The sequence below is a fragment of the Mandrillus leucophaeus genome, unplaced genomic scaffold, assembly GCF_000951045.1.
Source record: "Mandrillus leucophaeus isolate KB7577 unplaced genomic scaffold, Mleu.le_1.0 Scaffold139, whole genome shotgun sequence".
Taxonomy (NCBI): Eukaryota; Metazoa; Chordata; class Mammalia; order Primates; family Cercopithecidae; genus Mandrillus; species Mandrillus leucophaeus.
The window spans coordinates 1794168-1811405 of NW_012101354.1; the positions used below are offsets into that span (position 1 = coordinate 1794168).

The 17238-nt window shown below is 38.1% G+C and overlaps 1 protein-coding gene across 1 annotated transcript in view; it reads left to right on the plus strand.

Annotated features, from left to right (window-relative positions):
- ARNT (aryl hydrocarbon receptor nuclear translocator) overlaps positions 1-17238 on the plus strand; it is a 68119-nt gene that overhangs the window by 25491 nt on the left and 25390 nt on the right. Inside the window, exons 5-12 of the mRNA XM_011973661.1 lie at positions 1711-1755; positions 4500-4713; positions 7664-7877; positions 9495-9597; positions 11728-11793; positions 12201-12286; positions 14781-14842; positions 15526-15660. Of these exons, the coding sequence (XP_011829051.1) occupies positions 1711-1755; positions 4500-4713; positions 7664-7877; positions 9495-9597; positions 11728-11793; positions 12201-12286; positions 14781-14842; positions 15526-15660 (925 nt within the window). The remainder of the gene's footprint in view (positions 1-1710; positions 1756-4499; positions 4714-7663; positions 7878-9494; positions 9598-11727; positions 11794-12200; positions 12287-14780; positions 14843-15525; positions 15661-17238) is intronic.

A 17238-nucleotide genomic window follows, 5' to 3' on the forward strand; every position in this document is an offset into this window, starting at 1 on the left:
AAAAAAAAAAAAAAAATCTTGAGGGCCTGGGCTAGACTGGCAGTGGCAACAGGAAAGGAGTGAAGTTAAGAGGTTTTTGAAGAATAATTTGTTTATCAAAGTTAATTGAAGTAGACACTTGTCTTTAGAATGTGAACCATCTCTAAAATGAGAAGTTAATCATAGATATTTGGAGGATAGTTTTTCAACCTTCATTAAAAAGTCAGACCATCAATATTATTGGTAGTAAAGGTCCACAGTATCTTGATGAAATTTCAAAAAGCCATGAAAACATGGCGTGAATGATTTTGGTCTTCGTTTGTCCTGCTTAATGTGCATATATTTCATTCAGAAATACTGGGGTGGATAAGGGATTGTGGATCTGTAGTAGTAGGGGCAGTAGAAATAGGAATTTTAGATGCTTAACTTTTTTTCAAACAACAGAATTCATTCATATGATTTGTTAAGGTAGTGCATCTCACATATCCTCCTTGGGAATTCAATAGAGGGTCTTAAAAGCTGAAAATTGCTCAACTTTTTGAAAAAAAAGAATTTTGTAGTTTGCTAAGGAACTATCTAGAAGAAATAACCCAAGGAATGTAAAACTCTAAACTGCTGAATATCACTTATTTCTCCTTCTCTTGTCCTCAGAATATATGCGTAAATTTTTACATTCTTCTTCCTTGTTACTGTGTTATTTTCTGTCTATTGACCATTTTATAAAAACATTCCCATATATTGATAAGGCTATTGTATTCGTTATTTTTAATAGCTAAATAATCTTTTAGCTTGTTAACCTGTCATACTTAGACATTTTATTCGAGGCCTCTTTATCTATATAAATGTATTTAAAATGGAATTGACACATTCCTGATACATTGACCTGCTAACACCTTGCTATTTCTTCAGTTGCCACCTATCATTACAGTATCTCAGTTTTCTGGAAAAATTTAGTGATAGTTCTTTGTATCCTTCTCCAGTGGAGGGGGAATTGTTACTTTTGATCCATTCTTGTGTGACTATACTGCAGAGAAATGGCAAAGGGACTGAATCAAAGTTAAGAATTACTTTAGGAACAAATCAATAATAGAGGACATGCCAGAAACCTAGTTCTTATAGTTATTTATATAATTTCTCCAGTGAAATCTGGTTGGTTATTTTGTCATTGTGTGGCACATGCATGTGTTGTTTGTGTGAGAGACAGAGAGATTGTATTTGTGATCACTTGTTTGATACTATCATCTTTAATTTACTCTGTCTTTAATTTTGTCATTATAGAATAGCACATGTGGATATCATTTTCTTTCCAGATTGGGAGCAGTGTATGAAAATGGTATTCCTGAATTCCCTTTGTTTGTTCTTGTTCAGATTCTGTATATCTTTGGTTCCTACAGAGATCGATTGGCAAAATGCTTCCTGTGTTTAGATCATGTTAATTTACAATATATATTGGCTTTGCTTTTATGTTGACCTTTATCTTGTAAGTTACTTTTTCTTTATCCTAACAGATGACTTTGTAGAGTTACAGGCAAGGTTCCTGCCTATAATTCATTTCCCTCCTCTCTTCTCTGCATCTGTTTAGTTCTATATACTTTTCTCTCTTCCTTCTCCTTTTTTTATCCTCCCTCCATTTCCTTTCCCTTCCTCCTTCCTTTTTTCCCTTCCTCCCTCCCCCCTTCCTTCCTTCTTTTTTATTTTAATTTTAGCTTAGTTCATTAATTCTATTTTTAGGTCGGATGATGAGCAGAGCTCTGCGGATAAAGAGAGACTTGCCAGGTAGGAGAACAGTGTCTTTTAGCATGATGAAGCAGATGATGCTGCTTTTTCTATCCTTTTTCTTACTCTATCTTTTCTTCCCCTTTCTCTTTGTATTTTTCCTTATCTGTGGCAAGAGAGGACAAGATTTTTTAGAAGTTTGAGTGTAACAGGAACTTTGACTTTCCCCATCAGAAAGTGGGTGAGTTGAGGGAACTTTGCTTAGGGATTTAAGAAATTGCTATTAAGTTTTTTTCTTTTTTTCTTTATGTCAGTACTAAGTTTCACAGAACAAAAAGCTCTTAGAAGTAATGCAGCTGTGCCAGTTGGTGCTTTAACAGGGAAATACTCTTTTTATCAGAAAACCACAAATATATCTGTATTTGTGATTAGCTCCCAGTATTTAGGCCTCAGCATTTACTCCACACCTCTAGGAAACTCACACCTATTTTCCTATGAAGACTCACAGCCTAGATTATTCTCACAACAGAACTAGTGTTGCTTTGGTGATCTAATCCTTTCTTGTGGTAGTTTTCTAGAAAAGTTTTAGTTTCCTTGATGTGGCTTTTTAAAAGACCAGGTTTCTGTACTTACGTGTCAGAAATCTGTCAGATACTAGGAAGATGAGTGCTTTATGTTTGAGAGTAGAATTTTATGTCTTAGGCAAAGTGTAACTAAATATGGGCCTATGTGTTGAGACCCTTTTTGCCATTTAGAAAGGAGACTCTGGAATTGTCTTTGGAGACTGTTGTTTGTAATGCAGAAATACTGCAGAAGAAATATGCATAGACTTTTCTGTTTTCTAGTATCCGTGATTTGGGGGTGACTTAGGAAATAGATCATTGATGCTGATACCTATTTTTACTATTTTCCCCCTTTTTTCTACTATTTCCTCTTTAATCTGGGCCACAAACTCATTTTGCTGCCAGTTTAACTCGAGCTTCTTACTAACCCTTTCACTATTCAGAAAATGGATTTGGCATGATGTGGTGGAGAAAACATCGTATTGGGAAGAGAGCAGCCTGGGGCAAGTCACTTATGTACTTGACCTCCCTTTGCTCTTCTCAGAAAAAAGAGATTTATGTTAGATTTTTAATTTTCTTTTTTTTTTTGACAAATAATTTTTGTTCAAGTAGAATTCTTAGGTGGTAACAGAAATAAATAAAATAGATAAAGCAAGCCGGGCACAGTGGCTCATGCTTGTAACCCTAGCACTTTGGGAGGCTGAGGCGGGCAGATCACGAGGTCAAGAGATCGAGACCATCCTGGCCAACTTGGGGAGACTCCATCTCTACTAAAAATAAAAATAAAAAAATAGCTGGGCGTGGTGGCGTGCACCTTTAGTTGCAGCTACTCTGGAGGCTGAGATAGGAGAATTGCTTGAACTCAGGAGGTGGAGGTTGCAGTGAGCTGAGATCCCGCCACTGTACTTCAACCTGGGTGACAGAGCGAGATTCCATCTCAAAAAAAAAAGAGAGAGAGAGAAAATATTTCTAGCAAATATTTGAGTAGAAGCAGAAATGCAGCATGTTGCTTGGTTATCTCCTTGAGGCATCCTGATGGAGGACACTGAGAAATTTAATGGGCTTTAAAAAATTCCTGTTGGAAAACTACTGGATTATTCCTGTTAACAGTGATATCTTTCTGTCTTAATTTTGAGGAAGTCAGTGTTGGAGCTGTGGTCTGTTTACCTGGGTGAGATTCAAATTGTCTCTTGCCAGACCTTTAATCATCCTCCTCTCCACTCCACTCCTGCTCTCCAGTTAACTTCGTCCCAGACGGGGGACCCATATAGGACTTTTAGTAGATGGTGTATCTTAAGTCTTGTAAGAAGTTGAGTGCACTGGCAGCACACCCAGATAAAGAAGGTAGGACTTTGTGCATTAATGGGCCAAATAAAACTTCAAAATCTTCAAATTCTGCCTTTTAATGTTGCAAATAAGAGAGAGACTTACCATATTTTATAGACCAAGGAAATCTATACCATCAATTCTTGTATCAGCTGTGGAGCTACATACTTGAGTTGGCAAAAATTGATCCTTTTATTTTCTGGCCTTTAAATAGTTGAATTAGTCAACATGGGAGTTAACCAAGCTGAGGTTATATGTTCCAATGGAACTTAAGTGAGTAAAATCAGCATTTAGAAATATTGTTATTTCTTTCTTTCTTTTTTCTTTTTGAGATGGAGTCTTGCTCTGTCACCCAGGCTGGAGTGCAGTGGTGCAATCTTGGCTCACTGCAACCTCCACCTCCTGGATTCAAGTGATTCTCCTGTCTCAGCCTCCTAAGTAGCTGGGATTACAGGGGCATGCCACTGTGCCCTGCTAATTTTTGTATTTTCAGTAGAGACAGGGCTTCACCATGTTGGCCAGGCTGGTCTTGAACTCCTGGCCTCAAGTAATCCACCTTCCTCAGTCTCCCAAAGTGCTGGGATTACAGGCGTGAGCCACTATGCCTGGCCTGTCATTTCTTAAAACAGCTTTTTTTCTGAGGGAGTGGTAATTTGCAAATGATATGAAGTTTCCAGGAAATAGGGGGAAGGGAATTGTATTATCTGCTTGTTCTCTGTCTGCCTTATTAGTTCTGTTTCATGCTTGCTTTGCATGAGAAAGTTGGCAAACCTTATTTTAACTGCTGAGACTTAAGCATCACTAAATCTGAATACCACATTCTTCAGCAGCACACTTGGTGTCCATATCACTCTCCCTGCTACCAAATGACCAGATGTGACCACCTGGATGGGGCTTCTCTCTCTTTCCATGCAGGGAAAATCACAGTGAAATTGAACGGCGGCGACGGAACAAGATGACAGCCTATATCACAGAACTGTCAGATATGGTACCCACCTGTAGTGCCCTGGCTCGAAAACCAGACAAGTTAACCATCTTACGCATGGCAGTTTCTCACATGAAGTCCTTGCGGGGAACTGGCAACACATCCACTGATGGCTCCTATAAGCCGTCTTTCCTCACTGATCAGGTCTCTGGGACTTACAGTTCTGAGAAAGTCTAGAATCTGGGTGAATCTCTTGAAAGTTTTCGTTTTTTGGACAAGAATTCAGCTTTTCAGGAAAAAGTCAGACAATGGGAAAATGAATTTCAGTTCTTAGTTATAACATTAATTAGCATTGGGACAATGAGAAGTAGAGAAGAGTTGTGAAAACCATTTAACAAACTAATAAGTATTAATATTTGAGAACTTGACTCATGAATATAGCATATAGGATGGAAGAAGAACAGTGGACTCACAGAGGGAATGACTATGTCCATGGAACCAGTTTTCTTCCTTGCCTTTAGAGTTATAGAAGATGGAAGAAATCTGTTTCTTATCCCTGAAGCAGCTTCTAGTTTTAGTAATAGGATGAATCTGTCCCTCTTTTGGTGATACAATAACTGAGAGTCTAATTGTTGCTTGGGATGTGCTCTGTTACATTTGATGCACTATGAAAAACAGAAGGCATAAACATTTTCTGCCTTTTAGGAGCTTCATCTGAATATAAGTACGTGAGTGGCAGGATACAACAGAAAATGACAGGAAAATGCATAAAGAGAGGAATTGTATTTTTTAATTAGTAATTTTATGTGGGACTAGACAGACATATACCAAAGGGATGGCTAAAGTGAATGGAATGGCTAGACTTGAGTGAGGATGGTTAGGGAAGACTTCTGAGGGTAAGGAAGCCATGTTCTATTTTGGTTATTAAAATAACATCATTACAGAAAAATTTGGAAAATGTAGGAGGTATAAGAAAGAAAAAAATTTACTTCAGTATCAATCAAGTATGCCCTTAATGTCACCAATTTAATCAAATGATTAGAAAGGAGGAGAGAATATAGTTTGAGAAAATGGAATAAGAATTTTTCCAAATAGGATGGTCTACTTAAAAGTACATGCTTTATAGTTACATACATTGAAATAGTTAATATGCTTTAACAGTACATGTGCAGGTATTCAACAAACTCCAGTTACGCACCTTTTGTGGGCAAACCAGGTGTGTTGTGCTGTGAGAAATAGAAAGAATGGTAAGAGAAATGGTTTCCTGGTGGAAACAGACATGTAAATAAATAAATTAAACATAGAACTAGTTCTATAATGGAAGTGCAGTAATGAATCCTGTAGAAATGCAGATATGGAAAATGAGTTGGGGAGTAGTGTTGAGGATTTTGGGAATCACTTGAGCAAAAACTTAGAAGTGTGGAATAATTGGGTTGTGCAAAGAAAGTCAAGTGTTTTAGCATGTTTTTGGGAGGTAATAGGAAGGCAGGCTGGGATCTAATGATGGAATGTTTAGGTGTTAAAGAATTTAGATTTTAATTTTTATGCAGTGGGGAGACATCAAAAATGTATTAGCAGATCTGGTAGCATTTTAAGGATGGATTGAAAGCCGGGCAATTACTTAATTAGTTTTGGCAAAAGATGACTAGGACAGTGACAAAGCATTGGAAAGTAGAATTGATAAAACTGAGTTATCACTGGAATGTGAGAGAATAGTTAGATTTTGAGGCTTCCAGCTTGTGGGGGTGCTGTTAAGAAAGAATATTGGAAGAGCGTGGCAGGTTGTTTTTTTAAGAGGGAAATGATGATTCAGGTTTTGGAATGTTGATGTTGAGTTGCTAGTAGAATATAAATGTTTTGCAGATACTTGAAAGTCAAGTCTACTGAAAGCTCAGGAAAAAAAAAAATTAGTCAGGTCTAGGGATATAGACTTGGGTATTATTTCGTAGTGGGGAAGAGTGAATATGATTTCCCAGGAAGAAAGTATGGTGTTAATAAAGAGAACTTAAGATGAACTTTGGAAATGTCTACATTTAAGACTTGAACAAAGGAAAGGAAGTCTGAAACAGAAGAGGAAGCAAAAATTGGAGTACAGCCTCATAGAAGGAGGTAGGAAAAAATAAAATGTAAAGGATAAGATGGACAAGATTGTCAGATTCTGCAGAGAGGTTGAATAAAGTGATGAAGACCCAGGAGAAGGGACTTGAATTGGTATTTAGGAGGACATTAGTAACCTCCTTAAAAATATATGTATGCTGTTCCTGGCAGAACAAAAACCAAACTGAACAGAAAAACAGTAGTTTAGAGTGCAGATTGACATGGGATTGAGAAATAATTGAAAGGTAAGAGGATAAAGCCAGTGAATATAACATTATTCTTAGTATAAGCTTCCTGCTGAAAAAGAGAGATGAGATGGGTTAAAGTGAGGGAAGATTTACATAGAATTGAGAAAACCTGATCATTTTTATAGGCCTCAGAGGAAAGAGAGAAAGTTGGAATATTTGTCAAGCAAGATCCTAAAAAGAGACCAGACAATATGGAATTAAGAAGTCAATTATTGTTCATGGTAAGCCTTTTTTTTGAGACAGGGTCTCTTGCTCTGTCACTCAGGCTGGAGTGCGGTGATGTGATCTCGGCTCATTGCAACCTCTGCTTCCCAGGCTCAAGTGATCCTCCCACCTCAGCCTCCCGAGTAGCTGGGACTACAGTCATGTGCCACCACACCTGGCTAGTTTTTTTTGTTTGTTTTGTTTTGTTTGTTTGTTTGTAAAGACGGAGTTTCGCCCTGTTGTCCAGGCTGGTCTTGAACTCCTGGACTCGAGTGACCCTCCCACTTTGACCTCCCAAAGTGCTGGGATTACAGGCGTGAGCCGCTGTGCCTAGCCCAAGCCTTTTTATTCTTCTTGAATCCTGAGATAGAGAGGAAGAGGTGGATAGTGACAGAGAAAGTGAAGAAATATGTATTAGAAAAAACTTTCTTATTTTTGAAGGTAACTACGTTTAGGGTGGAAACCTGTGACTGTGGATCAGGTGTGAGCCAGCAGTTGCTTATGGAGAGATGCATATGGCCTGAAGTGTCTTACTTCTTCCTGTGAATAGAAATACTTGTTTTTTCAGAGTTCAATATTAACTTCTATTTCTTTTCCTTGGGCAGGAACTGAAACATTTGATCTTGGAGGCAGCAGATGGCTTTCTGTTTATTGTCTCATGTGAGACAGGCAGGGTGGTGTATGTCTCTGACTCCGTGACTCCTGTTTTGAACCAGCCACAGTCTGAATGGTTTGGCAGCACACTCTATGATCAGGTGCACCCAGATGATGTGGATAAACTTCGTGAGCAGCTTTCCACTTCGGAAAATGCCCTGACAGGTGAGAGTTATGTGTATGGGAAATGAATGAGAAGCCCTTTCTTCTTTTTTTCCTGAGGCTTAAGAGATGTTTTAGACTTTAAATTGGTTTGTTGACTCTGGCAAGACTTCAAGAATTTTCTCCTTTAATGAATATAAAGGAGTTCTTTTTATCCATATGAGATTATCTACTTTGTGGCTCATCCTTAGAAAATATTTCATTAATGATAATATTTTACATTTATCTTAATATTAGTGTAAATAGAACAGTAAAAGCCAAACCTACAGTACTTTTTTTTTTTTTTTTCCATTCTAAGGGAATTACCCATGCTTTTATCTCATTTGTATGGATAATTATCTGGTATTTTTTCTACCTCCTAGTGCTTGGCTTTGTGCTAGGTTCAATGATAACAGCTTTTTATTCTATAGATATGGTCATTGGTCGGTGTACAAGGTGTTTTATGTTGTTGTTTGTATCTGTCCTGTTGTTCTTTTTTTCTCCCCTATTTTATTATGTTCAGTCTTTTGGCCAGAGTTTGGCTAGAGGAAACAAGTCATATCTATTCTTGAGCAACTCTAGAAAAAAATTTAAAGTGGAAGCAGATAAAAACTGGTAGTTAAAATGCAAGAAATTTCAATATACTCATATTAGTGTTGTTGATCTTTAGTTTTCTTCCTTTTTTTCACCCCAAAAAGAAACAGAGTCTCACTCTCTTGCCTAGGCTGGAGTGCAGTGGTGCATCATAGCTTACTGTAATCTTGAACTCTTCTGGGCTGAAGTGATCTGCCTTCTTACAGCTTCTTGAGTAGCTAGGAGTAGTTCATGTCACCACACTTGGCCAATTTTTAAATTTTTTGTAGAGACAGGTTCTGTCTGTTGCCCAGACTGGTCTCAAACTCCTGGTCTTCAGCATTCCTCCCACCTTGGCTTCTCAAAGTGCTGGGATTACCGGCATGGGCCACTGCACTTGACCAGTTTTCCCCTCCTGTATGTTTTTATGATTTCATTTTTCTAGTTCTTCCTTTTCCCCAAAAGTTGTTCTTCTTTTCTATATAATAAAGAAGACAAACATATATATGTTTCTATAACATATAAAATTACTTGGTTTTTTTATTTGTAAAATTTTTTATTTTTGTTTTTTTTTTGAGACAAGGTCTTGCTTTATTGCTGAGGCTGGAGTACAGTGACTCTTCACAGGCACAGTCATAGCACACTATAGCCTCAAACTCCTGCGCTCAAGCAGTCCTCCTGCCTCAGCCTCCTGATTAGCTGAGACTACAGAAAATTACTTGTTTTTCAACCACTGACGTTTACTCTGTATGTATGTCTGTGTGTGTATACAAATAATCAGGCATGAGAATATAGCCTTGCCTCTTGTTTTCTAATACTACTTTCCACTCCTACTTTTCCTTGCACAATGTTATTTTCAGTGCTGCCTTTGAACTTAAGAGTGAGATTCATTGATGATAATTGAAGTATTTTAGACTTGAAAAAAAAATCATCTCCTGCTTGGTCAGTTCTAAGCAAGGAGATTAAGGGCATGAATAGGATGCTTACTTATCTTTGCCTTCAGTGTCTCTCCCCCTCTTCCCCACACACAAAAATGCACTCCAGACTGCTCTTCACATCCTCCTTCAGGGCGTATCCTGGATCTAAAGACTGGAACAGTGAAAAAGGAAGGTCAACAGTCTTCCATGAGAATGTGTATGGGCTCAAGGAGATCATTTATTTGCCGAATGAGGTGAGTGTCAAGCTGAGGATTGTGATTTGGTATAGGAAGGATCAAGAGCTGAGAGTTTTATTTCTGTTGGAGTTAAGTTGGATTAGCTCCAGTGGATTAAATTTAACTCTCCCTACCCAGATGGATTGTAACACAGAATAAAGTATTTGGTAAAGGAACTAATGTTTCTGAACTTGCCAGACACTATGATAGGTGCTTTCTGTCATCTTATTTCATCCTCACAATTGCCCTGTAGTGTAAGATTGATGGTTACCGTTTTGCAGATGGAAAAACATATATAAAGAAATGAACTTGGCTGGGTGCGGTGGCTGAAGCCTCTAATCCCAACACTTTGGTAGGCTGGGGAGGGTGGATCACCTAAGGTCAGGAGTTCGAGACCAGCCCGACCACCATGGTGAAACCCCGTCCCTACTAAAAAAAAAATACAAAATTCGACGGGTGTGGTGGTGTGCACCTGTAATCCCAGCCACTCGGAGGCTGAGGCAGGACAATTGCTTGAACCCAGGAGGCAGAGGTTGCAGTGAGCCGAGATTGTGCCATTGCACTCCAGCCTAGGCAAAAAGAGTAAAACTGTCTTAAAAAAAAAAAGAGAAAAAGAAATGAATTTCCCACTATTACATAGTGTTTGATACAGGATTTTGTTTGAATTCATAGTTGTCTGACTACAAAACCTGTACTTTTTCCCCATTAAAACACAAGGCAATATCCATTTACTCAGACCATTTCTTCTTTTTGTTTTTGGTTAGAAATTTGAGACTTCCTATGTCTTTCAGTTAGTGTTTAGTGTTTATAAATTATATACTGTATATTTTAAGATTCTGTAGAAAAGATGGTGGTCCTTTCTAAACAGGTACAAAAGACATCTTGGGGTCACAAAGTTCAGGTTATATAATGGAAATTGACTACATTGTACTAAAAGGATGGTTGCTAGAAATTATGGGTAGGATATTAAAGGTTTGCTTGGAGAGGCACAAAATTGAACATTATGTGGTTTAGTGATTTATTTTTATTTTTATTTATTTATTTTTTTGAGACAGAGTCTTGCTCTTTTGCCCAGGTTGGAGTGCAGTGGCATGATCTTGGCTCACTACAACCTCTACCTCCTAGGTTCAAGCGATTCTCATGCCTCAGTTTCCTGAGTAGCTGGATTGCAGGCGCATGCCACCACAGCTGGCTAATTTTTGTATTTTTAGTAGAAACAGTGTTTCACCATGTTGGCCAGCCGGCCTCAAACTCTTGACCTCAAGTGATTCGCCTGTCTCGGCCTCCCAAAGTGCTGAGATTACAGGCCTGAACCACTGTGCGCAGCTTGTAACTTAGAGTAGCTTCTAGACTCAGACTGCTGGATTCTGTTTTAATCCATATTCTGTGGATTTGAATTCTAGCTTTGATGCTATCTTCTGAAACCTTGGATGATTACATGTCTATATTGTGCTTTGATTTAATCATCTCAATGGCGATAATGTTAATACTGACTTTATAAAGTTGTTATGAAGATTAAATGAATTAATATATGTAAAGATATTTAGAACAGAGCATGACATGTATTAACCCTATGTAAGTTTTATTTTTATTTTATAGAATGGGGAGAGGGAAAGTAGCATTGGCAGGAGTATCCCAATATGTGGACATGGCTAATGCAAAGACATAGGCAAGAGCGAGATAATAATGAACTATAGCAATTACATTAAGTTGTGGTTAATGTAGAGCAGGAGTAAGCAAACCACAGCCCTTTGTTTGTAAATAAAGTTTTATTGGAACATAGCCATGCCCATATTTTTACATATTATCTATGGCTACTTTCATGCTATAATGCTAGAGTTGACTAGTTGCAACAGACCTTCTGGCCCATGAAGCTGAAAATACTTACTATCTGGTGCTTTACAGAAAAAGCTTACCAACTCTTGATGTTGAGAATATTTGCATTTGAAGAATATATGGAACATTTTGACTTCAAATTCTAAAAGTTCTAGAAATACTAAACCTGACTTACCTTTATCCTTCATTATTAGAAGCATTACCAATTTTCTATGTCTAATTGTATCCAGAGCCTGTTATTCTGCTATTACTGTGGAAAGTTCTTTGATAGTGCAGCCTGATTGCTTTTAATCTCTTTGTTCTTTGAAACAGGTGTGGCAGTAGCTCTGTGGACCCAGTTTCTGTGAATAGGCTGAGCTTTGTGAGGAACAGATGCAGGTGAGATCCTAAGTGGTGAAAACCAATGGGATGGCCAAATACCTGTAGAGATCATCACATTTTTACCTATCTTACTGTAGTCGTTCCTTCAGCAGCCCTCACTTTCATCCCTTACCTCCCAGTTACTTTTTTTTCTGGCAATATTTTCCTAAACTTCTAAAACTTCTCTTGAAAATCCTGTTTAAGGAAGTTGCTATGCTATTTTACCTGCTTTCCTCCTACTGCATACCTTTTGGTTACTTTACTTTGGCAAGGGTAAAAATGTGGTGGTCATTTTTGGGTGGGAAAGCTGATTATCCTGTTTTGTAAACTCCTAAGAGCCTAAACTTAAAGGTACTAAGCCAGCATTGCCCTTTGAGTTTTACTGAGTAGATTTTTTTTTTTTCTAATTCCTGTAACTCTTCTAGGAATGGACTTGGCTCTGTAAAGGATGGGGAACCTCACTTCGTGGTGGTCCACTGCACAGGCTACATCAAGGCCTGGCCCCCAGCAGGTAAGAAAGTGAAACAGTAGATATTTCCCCTTAGTACCGTTGGTTTCTCACAGAGTCCATGAAAACTAGTGTTTATTATATACCTGGTATATGAAATGTACTTTTGTATAATATGAAAGAAAATAGGAAAGTAAAATACACAATCTTTCCCTTCCGTTATTGAGCTTTTATTCCAGTTGAGGAGATAGATAATTCAGGCTGGAAAATGATTCAGTGTTGGCTATGTCACAGAATGTGGTCTTTAAATGCACAAATTTATACTGAACATATGTGTTCTAAGCATTTCTTGCAAAGAAGCATAGACATTGAATGCAGTTAATTTGAGAAAGCTTTCTAAACTAGGAACAAGACTTTGAGGGAAAAGGGAAATGCCTTTATTGTAATAACTTATTGAGGATATTCTCTGCAAAGGCTTTAAATCAAGCTTTGAGCAGATTGGCTTTACTAGAACTTGAGGTCAAACACGGAATGTGAGAAAGGTGATTGGGTTGAAGGGATCAACGTTTTAAGTTGGCTTGTCAGAGTTTCCAAATCTTAGCAACTTTATTACTTCCCTGCCGCATGGATATTATTGGAAAGTAGGGATTTGGGGGAGACAGAAACTAAGAGAAAAGAGAAGCAAGGTGATGTGTTTCAGAAAGAGGTTAAACTTTGGACGTGGAAAAACCTGGGTATGATTCCTGTCATTGTTATTTATTAGTGGCATTGCCTAGGGTAAGTTGCTTGACCTTTATAAAGCTCAGTTTTCTCATCTGTAATTTGGAGTTAGTACATCCTGTATAGGGGTTTTGTGAGGATTAGATTTAATTTAAGGAAAGCATCCAGCCCAGTGCCTGGCATGTGGCAGGTACCCAATAAAAGTAGTTAATGTAATTTTAAAAAATTTCACTGAAGTAGTAATGACATTTGAATTACTTAGTCTATATACTACATAATCCATACATTTAAAGTATGTTATCTTTCATACCTCTGTGTAGCATCAAGGAGTACTATTTTTTTTTTTTTTTTTTTTTTTGAGACGGAGTCTTGCTCTGTCGCCCAGGCTGGAGTGCCGTGGCCGGATCTCAGCTCACTGCAAGCTCCGCCTCCCAGGTTCACGCCATTCTCCCGCCTCAGCCTCCCGAGTAGCTGGGACTACAGGCGCCCACCACTTCGCCCGGCTAGTTTTTTGTATTTTTTTAGTGGAGACGGGGTTTCACCGTGTTAGCCAGGATGGTCTCGATCTCCTGACCTCGTGATCCACCCGTCTCGGCCTCCCAAAGTGCTGGGATTACAGGCTTGAGCCACCGCGCCCGGCCAAGGAGTACTATTTTTCTGGATAAAAAGAATGTTAACTGTGCAAACAATAGGGGAGAAATGCAGTCTTCTTCCTTTTCTCTGTAAAACATTGGTTTCTCTCTTTTCCAAGGGACATGAATAACTATTGATGGTTGGTATAACTTCGTTTTGGGTTGCTTGCTAACTTTAAAAGTCACAGATTAGGCCGGGCGCGGTGGCTCAAGCCTGTAATCCCAGCACTTTGGGAGGCCGAGGCGGGCGGATCACGAGGTCAGGAGATCGAGACCATCCTGGCTGACACGGTGAAACCCCGTCTCTACTAAAAAATACAAAAAACTAGCCGGGCGAGGTGGCGGGCACCTGTAGTCCCAGCTACTCGGGAGGCTGAGGCAGGAGAATGGCATGAACCTGGGAGGCGGAGCTTGCAGTGAGCTGAGATCCGGCCACTGCACTCCAGCCTGGGCGGCAGAGCGAGACTCCGTCTCAAAAAAAAAAAAAAAAGTCACAGATTAGGCAAAGCATACATTTTCTGCCTATAACATGGTCATAGAATGGATGTCTTCATATATGCCTTATTTGGCCAGCATAGTTTTTTAGAATACTCTGGGTAGGACTTGTATTTCCAGTTTACTATAATTAACATGGGTAAAAGGTAGGAATCAATATATATGTAAATACTTAAAACAATGACTGGCATATATGGTAAATTTTATGTAATTGTTTATTTTTATTCTTATTTATCTTTCTCTATTGCTTTATGCTTAGCCTCTTCATAACTGGATGTATTTTGTTTTGTTTTGCTTTTTGTTTTTTTTTTTTGAGAGGGAGTCTCACTCTGTCTGTCACCCAGACTGGAGTCCAGTGGCGCGATCTCGGTTCTCTGCAGCCTCTACCTCCTGGGTTCAAGTGATTCTCTCACCTCAGCCTCCCAAGTAGCTGAGATTACAGGCGCACGCCACCACGCCTGGCTAATTTTTGTATTTTTAGTAGAGATGGGGTTTCACCGTGTTGGTCAGGCTGGCCTCAAGCTCCTGTCCTCAAGTGATCTGCCCACCTCGGCTTCCCAAATTGTTGGGATTACAGGCGTGAGCCACGGTGCCTGGCCCATAAATAGGTCTATTTTGAATCTTTACTTGTCTGAGTTTTGAAGGCATTTGAGTTGGAGGTCCCTGTTAAACCTTTTAACCTCACCTTTCTGAAGGTGTTTCCCTCCCAGATGATGACCCAGAGGCTGGCCAGGGAAGCAAGTTTTGCCTAGTGGCCATTGGCAGATTGCAGGCAAGTATGAATTTTCCACATGTATATCCCCTTTCAATTAGAAAAAATCTTCAGGACTCATTCCTGTTAATTTTCTTTTACTTTCTGAATACAAATGAAGAATTCCACAAAACTGTAAAAATTTGAAGGAATATGGCATTTATAGTGACCATTGCTATTCTTGGACTTAAGTAGAAGTTGAAAAGCATGAGAGGAGGGAGATCTTTTTCCCCTTGTCTTAATTTTAGCTTTACTATGCTTAATTTTCAATTTCCAGTTAATCTCCTTTCCCCCTGTACAAAAGAAGAAAGATCCTTTTCATTTTATCATTACCTGACTAACATTAGAAAAGTGGAATTATTTTGATTTTTTTTCATAAGTATAGATAAGTTTCTTGGTTACTTATACCATATCAGCCTGAGTAATGAGCTCAGCCTAGCTAGATGAAAGTATGTGGATTTTGGGTTGAATAAACTTTATTCTTACTTTACTAACTTGGTAAAGTGTAAATGTTTGGGAGTAGAGCTAGACCTTATGCCTTGTCTGATTGTGATTGTCATTTTTTTTCCTTTTTGGATAAAATGTGAACGTTTAGAAAGTCCTAAAATGGAATCTTATGTGTATGCCAAAGACCATGAGGAGATAGGAAATACATCTGTAAAGACTGGTGTCATTTTACCTCATTTTTATCTCTTCACTCTCAGGTAACTAGTTCTCCCAATTGTACAGACATGAGTAATGTTTGTCAACCAACAGAGTTCATCTCCCGACACAACATTGAGGGGATCTTCACTTTTGTGGATCACCGCTGTGTGGCTACTGTTGGCTACCAACCGCAGGTGAGGAGCTGGAGCTATTACATCACTAATACTTAGGCCTCCATTTTCCTTTGGCTGTTTTGAGATTATGTGATCATGTAGTTCCTAAGATAGCCAAAACATACCAACCTCAGTTGAGAAAAAGAGATCATCATATTCTATTAGTACCTAACATTATTTTCAGCTTCCTATTAGGACTGTCATCTCATGTAGAGAAATACGGCTTGTCAAACCAGGTGGGAGCAGCAGGTACAAATATGTATTTATTTTTTGTTATTCATATTAATACAGGTAATGATTCAAAGGTACTCATATTAATTAGTTACACCAGTATAGCCACATTTAGATAATTCACGTAATTACCTAAATGAATAATGGCCCATAAAACATGCAGATTTAGCACCAGTTATTATAATTTACTCGTGCAACAGACCAGTTAGCCATCTCTGAATTGACTCATCATATAAACTTTTAAAAGGGCTGTGGGAAGGAAAGACTTCTGGCTGTGGCTGTGTGAAAGAGGTTGGTGAAAAAGAGGTCTTGAAAACAAAGAACAAAGAGAATTTACACTACCTGATTCAATACTAACTATAAAGCTATTACCAAGACAGTGTGGTGTTGGTGTAAGGATAGATACATAGATCAATAGATCAGAATAAGGTCTATTCTTATACTTGTCAACTAATTTTCAGCAAAGGTGCCAAGACAATTCAATGGATAAAATAAATATTTCTAACAAATGGAACAATTCGATATCTGTATGCAAAAAAAAAAAAACCACACCCAAAAATAAAAACACATAGATCTTATCTTATGCAATTTACAAAATCAGCTCAAAGGCCTAAATGTGTAAGAGCTAAAGTTACAAATAAACTCCTAGGAGAAAATCTCTGTGATTTTGAGTTAAGCAAAAGATTTCTTACATGACACTAAAAGCATGATTCACAGAAGAAAAAAAATGATAAATTGGATTTAATTGTAATTAAAGTTTGCCATCTTTAAAGGATATTATTAAGAAAATGAAAAAAACCAGACATAAATGGAGAGAAAATAGTTACAAATCATATATCTGAAAGAGGCTTTGTACCAGGAATATATAAATAACTCATTAAGACCAACAGCTGGTAAAAAAGGGCACAAGACTTGACATTTGACCAAAGAATAAATATGCACTTATGCACATGAAAAGATGCTCAACATCTTTTTACCCTTAGGAAACTGCAAATTAAAATCACAATGAGATACCCACTAGAATGGCTATAATCAAAAAGTATTGTTGAAAATGTGTAGAAGCTGGAAGGAACCCTCATACATTGCTGATAGACTTGTAAAATGGTATAGCTACTTTGCAAAAGCATTTTGGCAATTTCCTACAAAGTTAAACATACTCTTATCCTATAACCTAGCAATTTCATTCCTAAGTATCTACCTAAGAGAAATGAAAACATGTTCACACATAGATTTGTACATAGTTGTACACAGTTCATATCTGTATTATTCATAATAGCCAAAAAATGGAAACTATTTAAACGTCCATTAACATTTTGTAAATGAATACAACTGTGTTGTATCCATGTTAGAATACTACTGAGCATAAAA